Source organism: Lontra canadensis, unplaced genomic scaffold (genome assembly GCF_010015895.1).
Source record: "Lontra canadensis isolate GAN:19392208 unplaced genomic scaffold, GSC_riverotter_1.0 scaffold17, whole genome shotgun sequence".
In the NCBI taxonomy this organism is placed as follows: domain Eukaryota; kingdom Metazoa; phylum Chordata; class Mammalia; order Carnivora; family Mustelidae; genus Lontra; species Lontra canadensis.
Window position 1 is genome coordinate 10,257,114 of NW_022631011.1, and position 22,740 is coordinate 10,279,853.

The window sequence follows — 22,740 nt, forward strand, 5'->3', positions numbered from 1 at the left end:
GTCAGTGGGAAAGGCACCTTCCCAGGGGAGCAGGGGGTTCGGTTCTCAACCAGTTTCCTGCCAACCCCCACAGGGACAGTCTCCGCGAAAGGGAGTCTCTGATGATGGCAAAAGGACAGAGCAAGGCCCTCTCACAGACACCTGTCCACACTCCATGGCTTTTGTCTCCTCCTGCCACACCCTGTCCACTAGGATAGGAAAGAGATTAGAAGGTGCCAGGAGAGAGGTGACCGAGAAGTTTGAGCAGCCTCTTGGGGACTGTGCCATTCCCCAGACACGAGCGCCGCTGGCCCACCTTCTCCATTCCCGCCCCTGAGCAGACGGGCCAACTGCCTGGCTCAAAGGGGACATATTTCATTTTCCTTAATTTGTAGATAGTTATTAGTCCCTATGATGGACTTAGATGCCTCAGCTTCTCTCCCTGCTCCGCGGCTGGCCACTCCTGGCCAAGGGCGAACATGCACACGCACAGGACGCACCCTTCTGGGTAACCCCCGTGCAGCGTGCGTCGTCTTTACAAAGCAACCAGACAAATCTGTTCTGGACTTCATTCACTGGAGGCGGAGCTAATTTTTGAGGAACCCCAGCTTGTTGGTTTTCTTTGCTGGTTATTTAAATCTGACAGTTTTCATCATCCAAAAGAGTCCTTTCTAATAAAACCAACCAACCCTGTCTACACTTCAGCACGCCCCATCCCCACCCTAGCCCACAGAAGAATGGATCTGAGGCCACTTGGAGGAGTGAAACGTATGGCTTATTTAAACTTGTACACCAACAGATGTGCTCTGTTGGCCCTTAGTCACCCGGCACCTCTGTCTAGCCCTTCACCCAGCTGAGAAGGAGACAGAGAGCGGCTTCTAAACCAGCCAGGTGGAAACTCAGCTGGGGGGCACGGCGCTCTCTGCAGAGCACCATGACGTAGTGACATGTTTAATTCCATCACGGGGCTCAGGAACAATTTTCCTAGCAGTAAAATAGGATGATGTTATATGTATGCATTACAAAATTATGGCCAAGACCACACATGTCCACAGAGAAACATGCTATTGAACCACGTGATGGGCCATGTCTGAGTTTTTCCATTTTTATTCAGCTGCAGGCGCTCAATACCAGACAGATGGCAGCAGCCGCCAACAAATTAAGAAATTGGATAGGCAAACCATCAAGTTGAGAAAACAATCCATTAGCTGCTGCTGCTGCTGCTGCTTCTTTTTTTTTTTTTTTTTTTTTCCCCTAAACAAGTCGAAAAAAGATGGCCATCGCTTTGTCGTGGGAGAGACACTGAAGACAGCAGCGAGCCTCTGGCTGGGCTGATTGATGGAGTCTTAGATGTGGGTGTCAAGCCCAGGATTATCACTCCTCTCCCCAACCTCCGCCCCTTTAAACACACACACACACACACACACACACACACACACACACACACTTTCATAGAATGTGAAGTCTAGAGGAAATTCTAAACTCCCAACTCAATGAAGTTGAAGGAGGACCCCAAGGTTTATCCCTTAAATTCAGCCCCCATGAAAAGGGTTCATGGGTTACGTGAAATTTAGCACAGGAGAACAAGAAGTCCATAACTGTCCTAATGTAACCCCCAGAGTTGGGGGATGGAGTATGATCCCCCCAAGGACCAATAAAAGGGTCTGCCTCACTGTCTTCCCATATACCCCACTTTGGCCCTAAACCTCATTAATTGACCCCGGAAACACAAACCCTGTGTTGTTTGTGTCTGAGGAACTGACAGACTTCACTAAGGATTCTCAGCTGGCCACATAATCTGCTTTTAGCTATGAGAGATTTAAACTGCGGCACCAGATGGAAACACACTGTGGCAGAAACACACAGGCCCGCCACAGTCTGAGATCCATCTTCCAGATTCACGGCCCCTGTCCACACATGAGGGGGTGTTCTCTGACACCCCTCTCCCCATGCACAAGCCTGGAGTTACCTCTAGCCTGCCATCCGCCATGCCTCATGCTGACATCTTCTGGTGCATTTGTGGGAAACGTATGGGAGTTCAATTTATGGCCCTGGATGGCTTTCATTAGCTTATTTGCAAACTGTCGAAGTAACTAGTGAGCTACTTTCTTTCACCTTTGGATTCAGCCCTGGAAGGTAGGTCTCAGCAATGCTGAGTCAGAGATACAAATGGTTTGAATCAAAGAGTGCTATCTAGGCCCCTTGTTTTTGACAGTTTTACGTAGGCTGATTTGTGCATAAGTGTGTGCCCAGAGACACATACATGAAACTGTAAGGAAATATACCAACGTGTTAACAATTATTTCTGTCTGGTGAGACTAGAGGTGATTTGTTATGGTTTCTTTTATACTTTTTCCCCGATTATTCTACAGAGAGTATTACCGTTATAGAAAGAAAGAAAACGTTACCAAGTTTTTGTTCTTCTTGTGTCTTTGAGGGGAGGACAGTAGCAATAACAAACCCCCATTTTTTTTTAAAAGGACAAAACCAAAACCTCCTAACCTTTTAGCTTCAGGCTTCACAATATTCTAGGGCCCACAGCAGGTTACACACTAAGCCAAATCCAAAGGCCTGTATGGAAGGCCTGCCTGCCGTGGGCCAGCTAAGTGCTGGGACCCCAAGAGGAGAACCAAAGATCTGGCCTCCCTCCAGCAGGGCGCACACTCATGGGAAGCATCAGTGACAACAATAGAGCAGAGAAGGGATCATATGGGGGTCTGAGTGACTGACCCATGCTAGGGTAGGGGCCATTCAGGCCAGGTGGGGTGTGGGGGTGGCAGATGGACAGGGGCTGAATGGTTAAGGATCAGTTGCAGGGTGGGGACCTAATTCTGTAGGCATTGGGAAGCCACTGGCAGGGAAACAATATAACCAAATTAGTGTTTTAGAAGAATCTGCTGATCGCAGAGGTGAGGGATGCCAGGTGACCGTGGAGAGGGCCCCCAGTAGGGGGTATGAGATGGAGGGAAGGAAGGGAGAACATTCACGGAACTTCTAAGGGTCAGAGCTGATAAAGCTTGTGTGAGAGGAGTGGAGAAAGGAGACACAGCGACCGGGACAAAGTGGGAAAGGGGAGAAGGAGCTGGTTCTCTGGGTTCAGTGGAGGGGCTGGGGACAGGGCATAAATGTAAGCTTGGGTCTGACCTGACCTAGGTAAGCCCACAAATGCTTTTCTTTGCACTGTTAAACCATGTTCCATCCCTGATCGCCGTGTGCTTACAATCTAAAAAATACATTCCCAATAGCAGGGAGTCCGCACAAAGGGAATTCTGTTCATTCTCAATCCTGTTTCGAACATGTTAAAAACGGGAGCCCGCCTCCAGCAGACATGCCCACCTTGATGGAACAGTGGGTGTGATACTTACCCCTTTTGGTGTCCACAGCAGAGACAGCCTGGATCAGAAGAGGCGCATTCGACTCAGAGTACTCCACAAACACGAGCAGCAGCTTCAGGGCTGTCTTCACCACCAGCCGGAACTGCCCAGAGAACAGAAGAGCATCACGCAGCTGTGGACACCTGCAGGCAACCGAAGGTAGGCTGGCTCCCCCGTGCTTGCTTTGGCCTGGGGAACTCTTCTCTGCGGGCACACAGATTCCTTTGCCGGATGCATCAGGAGCAGGAATTAATATTAGCTCCATTGCACAGATCAGGAAACTGAGGCACAGACTATCCTGCCCACGGCCGGAAACAGAACCAGAATTAGAACCCAGGGCCTCTGGCTCCAGAGCTCACACCCTGGGGTTTCTTGACAGACAAGGTAGCCCTTCCCATGGCAGGGGCTTCGTTTTATCCAGACTAGAAAGCTGTGAGGTAGGAACCATCACAACTCTCATTTTTCCAGTAAGGAAGCAGGCACAGCAAGGTAAAGGACTTGCCCAAAGCCACACCATGGAGCTGAGGGAAGCAGGAATCTGAACCCGTCCTGCTGGGCCCAGGGCACAGCATTCGTGAGGAGCCACCCACAGCCCAGGGGCCTCCTGTCACACAGGCTGCAGGTTACGCACCCAGAGAAATACCTGAGCCTCTCAGCTGAAGCTTCGCCAGCCCTGGGGGGTACCTGTGGCAGCCTTGGGGGAGGGGGTTTTCTAGGTCAACCCCTTTCCCATCCCCCCAGGTGATGCTGCCACAATTCAATTCGTTATCTGTAGTCTCCCTTCCCAGACCCCCGCCTGCCAAGAACCTCCTCCCAAAGGAGCTCACCCACCAACTGTCTCCTGGAAATGGGTTTGAATTATGCATCTGAGAAAGGAGGAACTTACTCTGGGCTACCATCCCACCCTAGTCATTTGCTTGGCAATGCCCCACACCGCATAAAGTAACACCTTTGGGAAGGGGGGGGGGTGCTATTCTGCATCATGTCAGGACCCAGAACCTCATTTAGCATGGAGTGGGCTCTGTGAGATTTGCTCCCTGAATGAATGAGTGAGTTAGTGACCAGTCAGTGCACAACTCCTCATCTCCATCTCCTTGGTTGTGCAGAATCAGCTCAAGGCTCTCCATCTGCAACCCAAGGAAGACCAGGGCCTCCCAGAGGTGACAACTCACAGCAAAACACTAGGGACATGTGCAGATTTCACAAGGAACTTGGAGCATCATACACCCCACAGTGAACAGTATCAAAACATCCCCCATATGAGGTCATCTCCCCAACGTCATGCCAACACGTCCACTTGACCCCCTTGCCCTTGCTTCTCTGGCATGCTTCCCTAGTCATCTCTCTTCTCCTTGACTCCACATCCCTCTCCAGCCACTGCCTTGGCTCTCAGCTCCCCTTTACAGAAAAACTCCTCCAAAGGATTGACCCACGCCCTGGCTCCTCTTCCTCACTTCCCACAGACTCTTTAACCCAACATGACAGAGCTTACATCACCATGGAGCAAATTAAATTTCTCCTCGTAGGGTTGCCAATGGCCTCCATGTTGTCAAATCCAATGGCTGCTTCTCTGCTCACTGCAGCTCCCAACAGCACAGGACACAACTGCTCCCTCCAAGAACAGTTTCCTGTCACCATGGCCGAACCCAGTCTCCGACCCGAGGGGCCACTTCTTTGCTGGCTCCTTCCAGGGTATTCGACCTTTAGGTGGGATAAGGCCTTAGCATTCACTCCTGCATTTTTTCCTTCTCTTTCCATATATTCTCCTAATCTAGGTGTGTCCAACCAGTCTCTTGGGTTTAAATTCTCTCTATGACTCAAAGGCCTGACCAAGCTCCTGGGCTCTGACACCCACATGACCCTTGACATCGCTACTCATATGCTAACAAGCACCTCAAATTCAGGCAGCCAGAAGAGAACCCTTGATCCCCCATGTGCTCATTCCATCCCACCTGCCATTACAGCCCGTTCCCTCCACTCCCCGTGTCAGCGCCAGGTCCCGCTACACACTGAGTGGTCATGGCGGGTTACCCTGCACTTTTCTCACCAGGTTCCCTCCACAATCGTACTGAGGACAAGGAGCGCCTTGGGCTTCCGTGCTTACCACCCTGAAAACAGAATTCTTTAGAGGGCTTTAAGCTCTTTAGAGGGTTTTTACCTGCACAACTTGAGCCCCGCATTCAGTCCTCTGCTCCCAAACTAGAAACAGACTGAATTCCAGAGTATTTTTTTCGCCCACAAGGTTGGGGGTAGAGGAGGAAGGCAGGCCATAATGAACTGTTCTATCTTTGTATGTTTAGAGACGTAGACAGTTCTTCAAGTAAATAAAACAACCTAGCAAGCCCGGGCAACATCCTCCGTGGGCAGACTATTACGAAGTACATTAAGCCTGCTCAGTGCCTTCCTGGGCAAGATCCTGGCTGGTGCCCACCCCACTCCTCCCCTGAGCTGGTCTCAGCGGGGGGCCCCCCTGGCGCCCCTCTTCTCAAGGTTCTTTCTGAGCATCTCTGTGGTCACAAGATCTTAGGCAACACAGTCCCAGGGATTTGCTGTTTTCCAGCAAAGTCTTTTTCTATTGGTCTCAACATGTCTATTCATGTCTGCTTCTCCTTTGCTGTAGAGGTTCTGTTTGGAGCACTTTGGCATTGTATTTTTATTAAAAAAAAAAAAATCCCAAACTCTTCTGCTTCATGATTTTAGGCTTCTATCGAGTCTAAGTTTACATTTATGTGTGTTTGGAAGCCTTACTATCTGAAATTAACAAACATGTTGGATAGTTAAGCTACTTTAGAAAAAAGAGCAGAACGTGAATTTATGGAAATGCATGGTACTAATTGCAAGCATGTCCTAACTAATCACCAAATATGTCCAGCAGGACTCCTCCCCAGAAATACCTTATTAGCATTACTGTAGAGACTTGAAAGTAATAAAAGCACATTACTTTAAAAAGGTTTCTACATCAACCCTTATTTATCCAGAAATCATTTAATTTGATGCCCACAAGTATCTGGAATGCAGTCAAAACCCTCCAGAGCCTTGGAACAGCCACAGCGGAGGCCACACACCCATTCCTCCAAGTCCAAACACGCTGCTCATCGCAAAGCTCTTAAAAATCCACATTTGGAGCCGTCGTGCTGATCTGAGACCCATTCTAATAGGAATGGCGAAGGACGTTGCCAGCCTGTGTCCACTGGGAAGGGACAAACCACAGGACAGTGATAGACCAGAGAGGCAGGGCCCGCATGGCAGCAAGAGGAAGGACCACAAATGAGGAAGGTGGGGGCAAGCTGCCCAGGGGCCAGCACACACCCCACAGCCCGGCTCAGCCACTGAAGGCTCCTCCAAGGGACAAGGCACTGTCCCTCCAAGGTGAACTGTTAGGTTTTCAGCTCTGCCCGGTGCTCCCTCATGTTCTAATGACAGGTTTTACTGCCATGACTTACAGGCTCCAACACAGGCCCATCTGTCTGCACCGAAGCAAAGTCAGTAGGAATCGATTCTCGTTCTGAAGGTACATAGATCACATGAGAACAGAGAGTGACCAGTCATAAAACAGTTCAAGGAGTACAGGGCAAAAAGGAGTCAGTCTCAGAAGCAGCGGTGCAAGGCCAAGTGGGCAAATCACTCCCATGTGGAGGGCTCTGAGTGGCCACCTGCTAAGGACACTGCAGAAGAAATTCAGAACCTGGATGGTGGTAGAATGGCTGACCCCTTTTAAGGTCCCTCCCATCCCAAGAGGCCATGCTGCTGCTTTCAACAACTTCGAGTGCTTTCCAGACGGCCAGCACCCAGCAGGGCTCTATGAGGGGCTAACAAAGCTGTGGCGCTGGCTTCACGGAGATGGTCGTCTAGCTGCCAAGACAGCACTGAGCGTACCTCCACACACCACAACTAGCATTCTCTGTACGAGAAGTCCTCAGAACCAGGCTGCTGAGGACAGAGAGCACTTGCCAGAAGACAGCCCTGACAGTGGGCAGGGAGCGTCAGCAGAACTGGCGTGGAGCTGATCCAGCTGCCTGTGGGCTCCCATGGGAGAGAAAAGCCCGAGTGACGGCCCTCGGGTCTGCGTTCCCACAGATAATCCCACTTCTTGCAGGCTAGAGGAAACATGCAGGGTCCAGATTCGGCCTTGGAGCCACACGTTCCGTGCCTTACATGTAATTACATTCTAGGGAATACTAGTATTCTATTTTAACACTAGTCCATTATAATAAATTATGCTTTATATTGCTCTAAAACATGTAGCTAAATCACAGTATTTAACGGGACTCCGAGACAACCCCTTTGTTATGAGGGCAGGGCAAGAACGCGCAGCCAGCTGCGAATTGTGTTTCTCTCAAGTATTTAGCACACTTTGGGGGCCACTGGGCTAGGTTTTCCTTTCGGTTGCAGCTATCATTTTGTACTCCGATCTTACTCAGAGAGGCCATGAGTCTTCAGAGGAACAGAGATGCTTTTGACCAAAGGATGTAATATTTGTCTGGTCAAGCCTCAGTCCGGGGACTGAGCCTCCAGATTCCATAAACAGCGTAGGGATTTGATGTCGCCTCCGTGCCAGGAAGGCTGAGCCCGAGGGAGGGGACGCAAGATACCGTCAACATAGCACTCTGCCTTTTTTATTTTATTTTTTTAAATTTTCTGGGCCAACCCACAGTAAGAGTGTGGCCTGGGCTGGTACAGAACCGGGTATCTGGGTTTTAGATAAAATGTAACTATCAGATGTATGGAAAAGGAATAAAAGCCAGTTTCTGAATAATCTTGCACATTAGAGCAAACTGGAACTCCCTTCATGTTTTATTGTACTTAGAGAAACACAGGAACTATACTTAGAAGGTCAAATATGCTGCTTCTTAAGAAGAAATAAAAGTATTCCAAAAAAAATCTCCGAATTCCTACTCTTCTTCTAAAAATTCAACAAGCATAAAAAGAAAACAATTTCTAAACCTCAGGATTTAAATTACAAAGGAAGTTAGAAAAACATGCTTCATTCTATTTGTTTCATTTTCCACTAAAATGTATAAATATATGCTCTAGAAGTGGATGCTGGTTATTAAAGCTGAATTAGAAATTGGTAAGGTAGCTGACATAAGGCTTTGCCACACTGTTCACCAGCTTACCAGAACTAAGAATATACTGAGTATTTTAACAACAGCTAAGAGCCAAGTGACTAAAGACACTTACTTTTAAGACCTTCTCGTTTAAATTTTTTATTCCAATGACATATCCTTAAGCTCAGAATTCCTGAGCTGGCAGCTCAGAACAGGCCCTGAAGCATTTGTAACTGCTTATCAAACAGTCTAACAGATGCCTCAGACCCTGAATCTATCCCCTTTGAAGATACTGTCTGCAAAATGAGATAGGTCTGGTCAGAATTCAAGTGTGGGCCCAACAGATGACATGAGTACAGAACTCTGGGCTGTGGCTTTGCAGGTATCTGGTGTAGGGGATGGGGAGAGGAGCACAAAGACCAAGTTTGGCACATCTGCCAGGACCGTAAGTCACCTGCCCCAAAGCCATGTGCTGTGGCCTCAGGGCCTGATGGCCGACCTGCTTATGACCTGACAGAATTTGCAGAAAGGGAACCAAACTACATTTGTGATTCAGGTAGTAGCCAAGTGTGAGTCTGGGAAGCCCTCAAGCGTTTACTAGTTAGTGGAGAGGACATCTTGCAGGATGGAACATACAGCAGAGTTTTTGGTAATGCTTAAATATCATAATAATGTAAAATGTTACAAATGAATATTTTCTATTGAGATAAAATTCTGGGGTTTAGCAGGAGGTATGGATTAAAGTGGTCAGGCCAGAAAATACCCACTTTGTTAACTTTCCTTTAGGACCCTCCATGTAATTATGAGGAGTTTGTTGCTAACAGCTAAGACAGATCCACTCTGTTATTTTGAACAAAGGAATATGAAAAACCTCTGCACTTAGCCACTACCTTGGAGAACATGCTGGTAATATTTACAATATGAAGGTGAGAAATCAGCAAGGTTGGGTCCTTGTCCAGTTAGTGACATCCCCATTCTCAGATGCAAAGTCCCGTGTTCTAGAAGGTTACCCAACGTGTCCCACGACTCATTTCTGAAGAAACTCAAAGGAAAACACAAAGGCCAATTGAATTCGTTCCACTGTACTAGAAGAAACCCCATCTTTCCCTGTGGTGTAAAAACTTAAGCCTTGGGGAAATGAGACAAATATGTTCTTATGAGCTAGATTCAAGGTTAAAGAACTCTCCTAAAGGAATCATCAGCCCTGGAAACCTGACAGAGGACAACTAAGCCTAAGGAATGGTGCGGGTGAATTTGTGAGAGTCTGACAGCTTAGGGTGGGTGGAGGAGGGCTGGTAGGTGCGCCCTGGCAGGTGGGAGCTGGCTGAGCAGTGCCATGAAGCACCCCTGAGCCTGCAGAGCTACTCCCAGGCCGGCTCCCAGAAGCCTATGCTTCATCGGGTTCCCCTGCCATCCAGCTCCCCTAGAGCGCTCTGTGCTGAGGAACCGTGCGCAGGCTCCCCTGGAGTTTCTGCATCGTCCCAAATATCCTTATTAGAACCACCCGTTTCTAACCTCTTCAGTTGCCCAAACACAGCAGCTAGTCCTCAACCCAAGGTCCTATCAGGGCAGAAGGGTCACAGTCCCACCCCCTGCTCCGGTTTCATGGGGATCTTGCCTAGGTCAACTAGTAAGCTACTATCCTGGTTTATCAACAAGCTGCTTGAGAGTTACGGTTCCTACCACAAATCAGCTCCCTGCAGTGGATCATCTCAGAGTGGACTGAATGAGCTCCTGTCCAGCCCTGTGTCTGGAGACCCGTCCGGGTCCATAGGGTCCCCTCAGCATCCTGGCTCCTATAAGGTCTGGTTCGAATCTCTGGTCTCTCCCCGCGACATCTTCCTGAAATAATGTCGAGTGAAACTTTCTCTTTTTTTTTTTTTTTCTCCACTGAGATTATCTTCAGACGGGGCATCCAAGTGATCACATAAATCTGCAGAGAAGTATTTCAGGTGATTTTGACATTTTTTTGTATTTCTAAAGTTTTATACGAAGAGAATATCACTATTTTTTTTAAAGAGGGTAATTTTTTTTTAAGACTTTATTTGACAGAGAGAGTGAAAGAGCACAAACAGGGCAGAGAGCGGGGAGAGAGAGGGAGAAGCAGACCCCCCGCCGAGCAGATAGACCAATGCGGGGCTTGATCCCTGGACCCCAGGACCATGACCCGAGCCGAAAGCAGATGCCCAATCATCTGAGCCACCCAGGTGCCCCGAGACTATTACTCGTTTGATCATGACAAAATCATTGAAAGTTCTAAACCCCAAGTCCCCACCCCTGCTATCAAGAAACTAAGCCAGCAACAGAACCAGATTTAACTCAGTGTTGCAATTCTATAAATCACACCAATCAATATGTTAAAAACTCCCATGAAAAAGGCGGACAAGGTGCATGAACAGATGAGAAATTTCAGGGGAGGGAAACTAGAAAGGGTCAGGTGGACATGTTAGAAACAAAAAGCACTGTAAAAGAGATGAAGAATGTATTTCCCAAGTTCATCCAGAAGACTCGCACAGCTGAGCAAAGAATCGGTTAACTTGATTAAGTCAACAGAAATGGCCCAAAATGCAACAGAGGAAAAGAGAGAGAATCAATTTTAGCCATGCAAAGCATATTTTTCTGTCAATCACAGGCAATATTTTAAGAGCCTAAAACTTCCTCTTCCTGGACAGAAGCCAGATGCAAGGACATCTTAACTAGCATCCTTCTGAAGGTAAAATGTTTCTAACGAAGGCGCACAATCCTCATTTCCTCATGTGCAGATCCAAAGATGCAGAGACTCAAAACCTTGGAAAATTCTATACCTCAAACACTGGTACGTCGGATGTTCCCCTAGAGTGAGAACAGGAATCCAGATAATGACTTCTCAACATGGCAACTCTATTTCAGTTTTTACATTTGAACGTGTTAATGAACATGATCCTCATGGTGCAAAGAAGTGAGCAGAATATTTGCCGTCCTGAGATTTTACAATGCAGACACCTCAAACAAGGCAAAGTCCCAATTTTCAGAAAATGGATTACCAATGAAGTAGAAAATTGATATCCCACGCTTTATTAAGCCCTGTATTCATCCCTGGCAATGTGCTCCGAAGGCTTTCTGGATGAATGTCTTATAAGCACTTAGAAAAAAGAAGGAAATCCTGGGACCAGCAGTTTCCAGGTGAGCAGGTTTTGGCAAGCCGAGCCTACCTCCGTTTTTGAAACAGGAAATTGGTAGGACTTGTGAGGAGAGAGAGGTTAGCTCACAACACAGGGCACTTGTGTGCAGACACCAGTAATCAATGGTTTACATATTCTTCACTATTATTTCCTTCCCCATTTTACAGATTATTATCCCTATTCTATAGATGAAAAAACAATCCACCCAAAGAATCACACAGGTGTATCTGGTCTCAGAGATCTGCACTTACCTGCAGATGTAGCCCACCTTGACTTTGGCCTTAGAACTCCATGAAGAAATGAAGCTGGATGATCAGAGTCTGGTGCCTTCCACTAACTGCACCAAAATGGCCCTAAAATGACTGAAAAGTGTCAACCTGCAAGCTTATGCATTCCTTGCCTATATAGAAATTTTGGTGAATGACAAATAAGCTCTGCTTATTAAATGTATGTTAAATAAAACTAGAATTAACAGTTTACGTAATAAATGGCCAAAGGAAAACGCAAAATAATCTTGAGGCCGGAACTCTGCCCTGATATCAACAGGAACAAACACAAAGGCCTGCATTTAGGTGGAAATAACAGAGATGCAGAATGAAAGAAACTAGCAAATAAGGATGTGTAAGAAAAACAAAAACAAAACCCCTGGGAGGTTTAGGGCATTATCAGTCTAATGTGAGGCAGCACCCAGGGCTGTTGCGGAAAGCCTCATGAATCAAAAGTGAGATCTGTGGAAGAAGGATGCTGTATCCAGTGTTCTGAGGAATTGCAAATTATGTTGTCAAGGACTATCTGCGGAAACCAACAAGCTTAGCTTGGACAGGATGACATGATAATGGCCTTTCAATGCTCAAAGAGCTTCTAGAGGGAACTGAGGGTGTGTTGCTCCCAACAGTAGTGCATAGTGTTTGATTAATATCAGAAAGGTGGACGCAGGTCCCAGGAAGGAAGGCTTCCCACCCATTCCAGGGCCCAGCAATGGCGCTCCCTCTGCCTCTAGAAGGATCAGGAAGGAGGCTGGTGAATATCATGTCTTTAACTGGACTTTGCCATCTCTCCAAGGCCAGGGTTCTGTCTGATACTGTGTAACTCAGAGAGAGCTTCCGATCTCACTCCCATGGGGGGCATCTGCATGAATCATACAGCAATGGCATGCCAATGACCTGAGACCACAGGGCTCTCTGCATCTCCTCTCCTCTTCGTGGAGCAACGGGTACCATGGAGGTACTGTCTCAGCCCTCCTTGTGGACATGACCTTCACCTCAAAACCAGTGTGTCAAAGCCTTCCTGCCAATGAATCCCAATATCCAACTTCTCTCTTCTCTCCAGAGCCCATACCAGATTCCTGGCTGCCCACACTCAAAACTGTGACCCTATCTTCGATTCCCACTTTCATGCATCCATAAAGAGAAACCCAAACCTAGGAGGCTTTTCCAAAAAATGTCCCCATATTTCCATTATTCTGTTTCCATAGCAACTTGTGACCAGGTGTCACCATCTCACGATTCTGATAGTGTGCAAGCATGCCTGTCTCCACCCAGGACAAAAGAGGCCCAGAGATCGGTGATCGGCCCCCTGAGAAAAATTAGATTCTACAGCACGGACAGAAAAATGGAGACAGCGGGGTGAGCCAAGGTGGACAGTTGTCCAGAGTGCAGATTCCATGACGGCATCTGGAGGCATCCCTGGAGAACTCACGGGAGGTGGGGGGCCCTGGGGCCTCCCCGATGGGCCAGAAGGGAATCCAGAGAGAGAGACAGACTTTCTGTGTTGGAGTGACAGAAGGCCAGGCTGTACAAGCCGAATCATTTCACCCCAATTAATTAGACTTCCAGATGTATGAAGAGGAAAAAAACCCATGCTGGGTGAGTAGTATTGAGATGGACATGGGCTTCTTACCTCTGACTGGGGAGCATAAAGATGGGCCTCTGTAAATATAATGAAACACTTTATTGAAAACACTTTTTTTCCCCTTTCTTTTAAAAAAGTGATTATTTGGCTGCAATTGCCTCATTTTCTCCTCTGGCTAGGAGTCTCAAATATCTGCAAATATGCATTGCACAATGAGCCCCTGGCAGGCTGCAAAATCACATCTTGTTGCCTTTCATGGAAGGAAAATGAAGAATTATGAAAACAGAATGACAAAGTTTCTCTAACCCAAGATTTCATGCATCAGCTCTGTCCCTGTTTAAGGCAAAAGAACAGGATCTTAAGGCAAACCTTCTGGGTTCTGAGAAATCAGATTCTTAGTCAAAAGAAATCCCTAGGGCCTCTGGCTTTCCTAATTTCTTAATGTGAATGGGGGAAAGTCTATGTGTAAGGAGGGGATAGAGGCTTCCTTCTCAAGACCTAAGGGTTTCAGGTCGGTACAGCCACGCTTCTTGAAGATTCCTCGCTACCCAGGCATGGGGGTTGGGGGGAATGTCAGGGGACACCACCACTGTTTTGCAAATAAGACGTGATATCATGAGAATTATAGCAAATGTCAGTTTAATGACTGCTGCCACTGTTGACTTTCAGCCACTGGCCCGGAACCGAGCACACCCTGGGGAACAGAGCAACACTTTCATCTGACATCCCAGTAAGTGGACACCGGCAGCAGGTGTCCTCCACAGTTCCCTCTCTCACAACACGGTAAGCTCTGAGGCTCAGGCTGATCATTGGCTCTATTTTCTCGTCTTCACAGTGCCCGGATCAGGAAACCAGAGACTATTAGGGACCCTCCTTTGGGAAATGAAAGATGGAGAAAAAACCAGCACTGAATCCACAGCTAGGAAGGAAGAGATCACTCCACCCTAGACAGAGACCCCAGGGAGAGATGCCCAGAGTCACAAATATATGTGTGCTGGACAGGAAAAGGAGGCTGGGGAGGCAGAATTTCTACACGCTCATTCTTAACCCACTGAGCCACCCAGGCGCCCCCACTCATTCTTGAAGACTTTTAATTTTATGATTTCTCCACGTTATTTAGAAAGGCAATAAGGAGGTACTCCTTTTTTTTTTTTTTTAAGATTTATTATTTATTTGACAGAGAGAAAGAGAGAGAGCACACGCATGAACAAGGGTGAGGGGCAGAGAGAGAGGGAGAGGCAGACTCCCCACTGAACAGAGAGCCCGGTGCGGGGCTCGATCCCAGGACCCTGGGATCATGACCTGAGCTGAAGGCAGAGGCTTAATTGCCTGAGCCACCCAGGCACCCTAGGTGGTATCCTTTCAATTCCCAAGAAACATCAACATGATGGTGTTGAAACACATTACACTCTGAGCCCTCCTCTCATCTACTGCAGAGAAATGATTTCTGTTTGGCCTGTTTCCTTTTTCTCTTCTCTTTTTCTTGTCCTGCCCTGGGATCTCTCCTCTCACTTTTCTCCATCTCCCCCTCTTTCTTGGTACCTTACTCTCTGTGTGCTCCCTTCTTTCCTCCAGTCCCATCACCTAGATTTTGCCTTTACTCTAGGCCCCTTCTTGCTGATGAGCTAAAAGGCTCTCACATTTCCTACTTTAAGTATGTTAGGTTTTATTTCCCTTTAGAAATAGGGCTGGCTATTGGTGTTTTATCGCAGTTGTAATAAAGCTACAAAGATTTCTTTTTCTGGAGGGAGGGGAGGGGTAACAGGAATGGGAGAGAGAATCCTAAGCAGTCTCCATACCCAGTGCAGAGCCGAACTCGGGCTTTGATCTCACCAACACAAGATCATGACCGGCGCCGAAATCTAGAGTCAGATGTTCAACCGACTGGGCCACCCAGGCGCCACCAAAGATTTGTCTACCACATGTACCAAAAGTCCATTTCTACTGCAGAATCCTCTTCTATCTCCCTAGACTGTGGGGTCTTCAAAACCAACCAGAGAGCCTTGGGAAGGGAGCAGCTTCCAAAAGAACATGAATGTTGGGGAAGGCTCCCAGCATGAGGAAAGAACAGAAAACACTGAAATAAGAGAAAAGATATAAATCTTCCCTCAGCCTGACTAAATCAACCAGGCAAAGCTGGCATTTCATTCAGCATCTAAGGTCTCCCACAGCAGGGTGTACATAGAGTCATTTCTATTTTCCATAGAAAACAAAGCCAGAGAGAGAGAAAGTTCGCCAGTCTTCTGAGAGAAACTATGCTATTTCTATTATGAAACGAGATGGGGAGATCTATCAACAGTAATATGAGGAAAAGGAAAACTGAGAGGGAGATGTTAAGTGTCAACCACGGATCTGGGATCTAAGCAGTCCCGCGTATCAGAGCCACACACAGAGAAAAGGCCCTCCCCACTCTACAAAGGCGCCATCACCAGGACTCTGGAAGTCTGTAGGGAACATAAACCCCGAACAGGATCCATTCTCAAAGTCAAATCTGGGCTGAGCAAGCACTCCTGAGCAGAGTCTTTGGGAAGCAGGTAATGGGAGAGGTCGGGCTAAGGGATGGGACTCGCCACCAGGAGCTAGAGGCTAGTGAACACCAGCCCTGACAGGTTTGCCAAAGTGGGTGTGAGAGCAAGTATGGGAATGGGGAACAGTCTGGGCTGCCCCCGTGCTCTCCAGAGACCCCCAGAACGTTCTGTTGATTCTGTGACCTGTGTAAATCAGGTTCAAGCCTCCATCCAGGCCTTCTAGATGCTGCTCTGCCTGACCATGTTGCCCACCACACTCACATGGATCTCCTCCGCGATGCCCCACCCGCCCTCACCCCAGATCTGACCACACTCCAGCCTGGGTTCATTTGCACCTGCTCAGAACAGGATCCCTTCTCACTCCTCAATCCCCCCTCCAAATGGGTCTCCCACGGCCCCACGGGTAGACCCAGGGATGACCACACCGGAGACTTGCCCCACTTCCAGTATGCCCCAAGTGAAGGGTAGGTTTCCTTAGTGGAATAGTTCCAGAGCGTGTGGGCCTCAGGCCACATCATGCCTGGAAAAAGTCCCCATATGCTGAGATCCATGGGGGAAATGACAGGGTTGTCCCAGCTAAGCACTACTTTCTCAGCTGAGATGGGGTAACGTTATTTATCTTATCACAGTCCTAGGTGGGTTAAAGGAGATAATACTCATAAAGCCCCTTCCATTGCGCCTGGTCAACCTTCACTCAATGTCAATTACTTTTCTAACGGATCGTAGAGTTGAAAGGCAGCCTCACATTCCTTTAACTACATACAGGAACAGGCATACACATATGTACACACAAAAATGTGTCCTTAAGTCACTGAACATACATGTAGATGAAACAGAGCAGCTAAGATTGATCCTGTATCTATGATACAGTCTTTTAATTAAGCATTAAGAAACAGAGGTGCCAGAAGCATCCGATTAAAGCTTAAAAGAAAAAAAAACATAAAATGCGTTAAAAAATTCAAAAGGTTTTTGCAACTTGAGTGTTTTTATACCTATAAAATAGTAGTCCTCAGTTGTACTGGTACAGGCTTGGAACCAAGTGGAACAGAATTTCTTTAGCAAAACCATCCCAGAGAGGGGAGTAAAAAGAAAGGTGTATGACATGCAAACTGAATAAAATGTTCAACTATAACCTTCTCTTACCTTTGACCCAATGAGAGTGTACAGCCACTGAATGGTTTCATTGTGGGTTATTACTCCATTCATCCCATCCACATACAACATAATCTGGCCCAAAGCTACAGAAGAGAAGAGAAAAAAGGAGGAGACATTATGGTTTTACATGTACGTGTAATCTTCAGTGAACACAATGTCAGTGGAGATCTTCATATGATAAGCACACAGTGTAGCACGAACCAAATCTGATAGATTTCCTGAGCTCCGAGATTAGCTAAATCTCATCTCAGAGAGAAAGTGTTGACCATAGCAGTGGAAGCAAAGGCTATTCCTAGTGTCTGGAAGATGCAATTAAGGTACGAAATCTAGTGATTGTTGTCTCTGTGTGTCTTGATGTATAAATGCATGTTTGTATGTTTCTATATCTGTGTGCAGTCCCAGACAGGGCAACCCTATCCCTCGGATGGTGTCTGGGTTGTGGCCTCCCACTGGGACCAAGAGGAAAAATCAAGTTTTTAAAAAGCAACCTGGAAGGCCTCAGATGCTATGGGACCATCCCGAGCTCATACAATTTTAATCCTTTAGGGAAGAGATAAATATGTGTTTTATTATTTGCAATTCCTTTAAAAGACTTTTCAGATTTAAAAAAAGAAATGTCAGAAAGCATGAGAAAAAGCATTTGTCAGACACCAAGTCCCAGATTCCTACTTAAGCAAATGATAGTCATTATATATTACCTTTATTCACCAGAAAGAAAATACAGGTCATGTTACTACCTTTTTAAAAAAGATTATTAATTCTAATTTTTCAGTTCCCTTAATATAAAAAAACCATTTGGATTCTAGACAATGGACAAACAGAAGTCACATATGCTGAATAGATCCTTAAATCATGTGTGACCTCCCAAATCTTCTTTCACCCATAAATAATTGGCACAGGATTGACATTTTTAGGCAACACTTTGGTTCCTGGTCACATAGGACATCTCATTGCAGAAAATTGGTAAACACAGAGGAGTGAAAATAACTCATAATCCCATAATTTAAGGATAATCATTCTTAATATATGGATCTCTCTTCTTTCATTCTTTTATTATATACACTCATGCACATACACATTGATACGTAGGTCATAAGAAAATGGGGCCGAATGAAAATAATAAAACACAAAATAGTGAGTAGACACTAACTCCAAGCATAGAAATATGTGATGTTAAAAAATACTTGTTATCCTAGCCAACAAAAGATCAAACAAAACCACATAATCATTGAGAAAAATGATGCCCTTAAATATGAAAAACTCAAAATTTTAAAATATCGAGCATTTTCTTGACACACACAAAAATTGCATTTTTGAGTGAAAATAGCAGATTCATATTCTATTTCATGGTGAAACACTGGAGGTAGTCCTATTAAAATCAGGAAAAGTAAAAGATGCCACCCACTAATTCCCATGATTATTTGTTACAGAATTTCAAGCAAATTTAAAAGACATAAAAATTAAAGGAAGGCAGGATGGTTGGAAATGAATACATACTATTGTCATCATTTGCAAAAAATGTAGACCCGGTTAAAAACTCATCTACAGAATTTACAAGGAAGAGATCACAATCATAACCACTTTCCCATCTTCATAAGAAAGGTGGAACGTATAATGAAAACCAAGTTTAATGTAAAGATATTATAGATAACGGACATAGGAGAGCAAATAGGATAAAGGTTTAAATAATTTATTATATAAATAATTTATACATTGATAAGAAAATACTAAATGCCAAGAGAAAAAGTCAAAAGCATTTCATAAGAGATGACAAGCTAGTTTACAATAATACACAAATTTGTCCATCATCACTGTAATAAAAAAATTAAAACAATGAGATAGCATTTTCAGTTAAATCACCGAAAGTATTTTTTCTTAAAGATTTTATTTATTTATTTGACAGAGAAAGAGACAGCAAGAGAGGGAACACAAGTTGGGGGAGGGGGAGAGGGAGAAGCAGGCTTCCCACTTAGCAGGAAGCCCGATGCAGGGGCTTGATCCCAGGTTCTGGGATCATGACCTGAGCTGAAGGCAGACGCTTAACAACTGAGCCAACCCAAGCGCCCCTCAGCAAAAGTATTTTTTAAAGAAATAACTAGGTATCAAATGCTAGGGAGTTAAACAAGTAACTTCACACATTATTGGTGGAAAGAAACTGATACAAATCCTATAACAAGGCTACTTAGTGCTGTAATTGTTTTAAATTTTTTTCCATTTATTTAATGCCCACTGTGTGCCACATTTGGGGAGGGGGTATTTTATATACATTATTAATACAATAGCCCTCTGCAGTGGGTATTTTTACCCCCACTTGACAGAAAAAAACAAAAACAATAACAAGGCTCTGAATAGTACAGGAATGTACTCTAAAAACGCCAGTGATACCAAGGGGGGAGCCCACCTGCAACCAGGGTGGGCAGGCGCCTTTATGTTAGTGTTGGGAGCCTGACAGTCTTCTCGGAGCTCTTCCCTGTCATGATAATTTCAGGAATCTGTCCTAAGGAAATAACCCTAAGGGGGGAAAAATGAAGCAGCAGCAAAGATACTCACTAAAGTGTCACCTGTAATATTAAGATTAACTAGGACCTAAATACCTATCAAAGTTCTAGAACTCAGCTTTGGTAAATGACTACATGTTATGTCCTAACCCATAAAATGTTTCTGATAATTAAAAAGTAGAGAATTATAAACATGACATTCTGCAATGAAACACGCAAATCTTCATGAATCGAAAGGAAGGAAAACACATGAAATAGTAAACGATTGGGTATCTATTATTTGAATATTTTTTTCCATCATAGGCATCAATTATGTCTATAATAGAAAAGTAAATAAATATACAAAAGAAACAAAATTAGACTGTGTAATATAAAGTGTTAGGAGTTCTTCTCGGTTTTCAGAACTTTTTCCTAGCCTATCAATCTCAGTGTGTTCCCCCCCTCCCTCAGGAAGTTACAGCCCCCACTTTGGGGAATAGCGCCAAGAATTCAGTACTTTCTACCCCATTTTCCCCTTTCTTCCTCTCTTTCCTCCTCTCCCACTCAAAACAAACTGGCAAATCTCTAGGGAAGGGGAGTGTGCACCTCTGTCCTTTTCACATTCTAGTTCTGCCACTAAAGAAGCAAATCCAGGGACAGATTTTAACACCTGCCTCTAAATTAGCCTAAAGGCATGGGGGAGGCCATCCACTCTTCTGCCTTTGGAGCGGTGCATCCTTTGGGAGGGCTGGAATGTCCAGAAAGCCAAGGACTTGATACAAAAGTCTGGCCAACTGAGATTTAAAGCCAACTGGAATTTCTGTACGTTTTCTGTAACTAGCTTCCTTCCAAGATTCTATTCTTATCAACAAATCACACTGGAGGTAACTCGCCAGAAAGTTCATGTCTAATGGAATTCAAGATTCTGATCGCACCGATTTGTCTGATTTTGATTGTCCAAAGCTTTCCCACTAGATCTTTTGTTCCCTAGTCCCAAGGCGGAAGCGTGGCTTCCTGTCAAATCCGCTGCAGACACAAGAGGGCGCTAAATAGATTTAAGTGGGTTAATATCGCGCCGATTTAATCTCTGAAACCCACCAACCTAAATGTGGGCCCGTGAATAAAACTCATACGGAAAGAAAACGAGAGGGCCTGGGTTACAGGAGCCATGAAAAGCAGTGATCTGCATTTTCAAAAGGATGAGAAAGAGGAGACTGTCAGAACAGAGTGGTGGGTAACAGGCTGGGTCTGAGAACAGACTGCCCAGAGCATCTGTCCTTCTGGCCCCAGGGAGACTTTGCTCTAGGTATATGCGTGAATATCTGTGCCTCGGCTTCCTCATCTGGAAAGTAAGACAGTATCTATTTCACAGGGGTGCTGTAGGGATTGAGTTAGAACAATGACTGGCTCAGAGTACGTGCCAAGAATGGTAGTCCTATCGCCCACCTCAAGGCGGCGGATCTATTGCCTACAGAACAGAAGCACACACTGGAAGAATCTGAAAGACCCTGAGCAGGGGAGCAGACCCTCTGCCTCAGACCAAGTCATCAAAATATCCTGTATTTTTCTCTGAACATTTTGTAATTTTACTTCTTTAGATATAGGATCCATTTGGGGGAAATTGTGTAAATTGTGAGGTGTGGACAGAAATTCATTTTTTTCCCCCATACAGATGTCCAGTTGATCTAACACCTTCTGAAGAGCCTATTCTGTTTTTATTTCATTGCTTTTGCCAATTGGCAAAAAAAAAAAAAAAAATCAACAGGTTATTTTGTGTGGGAGGGGTCTTCCTTCTGGACTCTCTGTTCCATTCATCTGTATATCCCTTTGCCAATACCACACTTTAGAGTAAGTCTTATAATCAGGTAGTATGATTCTGACAATTTCACTCCTTTTCAAAGTTGTTTTGGCTGTTCCTGTCCTTTGGCCTTTTCATAAAAATTTTAGAAACAGCTTATCTAAATCTACTAAAAATCTTTCTGAAAGTATGAGAAATACATGAAGTCTATAAATAAACTTTGGGAACTGACGTCTCTGCTAGGTTGATTCTTGTACTCCATGAACCATCACGTCCATTAATTTATTTTTTTAAAGATTTTATTTGACAGACGGAGATCACAAGTAGGCAGAGAGGCAGGCAGAGAGAGGGGAGGAAGTAGGCTCCCTGCTGAGCAGAGAGCTCGATGTGATGCGGGGCTCCATCTCAGGACCCTGGGATCATGACCTGAGCCAAAGGCAGAGGCTTTAACCCACTGAGCCACCCAGGCGCCTGTGTCCGTTAATTTAAATCATCTGATTGTTTTGGTCAGTGCTTTGTAGTTTACAGATTCTGTATGTGACTTTTTGCTAAATTTTAAGTCTTTCACATTTTTTTAGAGTGATGAGAAATTATATTTTGAAAACTTTTCCAATCTCAACTGCTTATTACTAATATATAGAAACAAAATTGATTTTTGTGTGTAGACCTTGTATCCTGTAACTTTTTTAAATGTATTCTAGGACTTTTTAGGTTTCATTTTTGTAGATTTTTGAGAATTTCTACATAGATAGTAAAGCTGTCTGTGACCAAGAACCATTTCATTTTTTCTTTCTCAAGTTATAACCTCTTCTGTCCTCCTCGCCTGACTGCAATAGTTAAGATTTTTAGCACAAAGTTCAACAGATGTAGTAAGAGTGGACACCCTTGCTTTTTCTCAATAATTGGGGGAAGGTATTTAGTCTTCCACAATTATGATATTAGCTATAGGATTTTTTTAACATTGCCCTTCATCAAGGTGAAGAAGTTTCCCCCAATTTCTAGTTTGTTAATTTTTTTTTAATAAGCAGATACTGAATTTTGTAAAATGCCTTTTCTATTTCAACTAACATGATCATTTTGTTTTTTTCTTCACAGTGTGAATGTGGTAGTTTATACAGAGCGAACTTCAGATATTTGAACCAACCTTGCATTCCCTCTTGGCCCTCGTGCATTATTCTGATTACATGCTGCTGCATTTACTAATATTTGCTGAGGATTTTTGCTTTTATTTTTGCGTTTTGATTCATGAGATATATTGGCCTGTAGTGCCCTCTCTTTGTCTCATCTCCTATCATGGTAATTCTGGCCTTATAAAATGAAGCATTTTGGGAAGAATTCCCTCTGCTTCTGTTTGCTGGGAGAGATCATA

At 45.1% G+C, this 22,740-nt stretch overlaps 1 protein-coding gene across 13 annotated transcripts in view; it reads right to left on the reverse strand.

Annotated features, from left to right (window-relative positions):
• Positions 1-22,740, reverse strand: part of FHOD3 (formin homology 2 domain containing 3) — a 456,486-nt gene that overhangs the window by 170,158 nt on the left and 263,588 nt on the right. For all 13 annotated transcript variants that reach the window (XM_032859586.1, XM_032859585.1, XM_032859591.1 and 10 more), the window contains exons 6-7: positions 17,085-17,179; positions 3,345-3,456 (exon numbers count right to left, since the gene is read on the reverse strand). In XM_032859586.1, the coding sequence (XP_032715477.1) occupies positions 3,345-3,456; positions 17,085-17,179 (207 nt within the window). The remainder of the gene's footprint in view (positions 1-3,344; positions 3,457-17,084; positions 17,180-22,740) is intronic.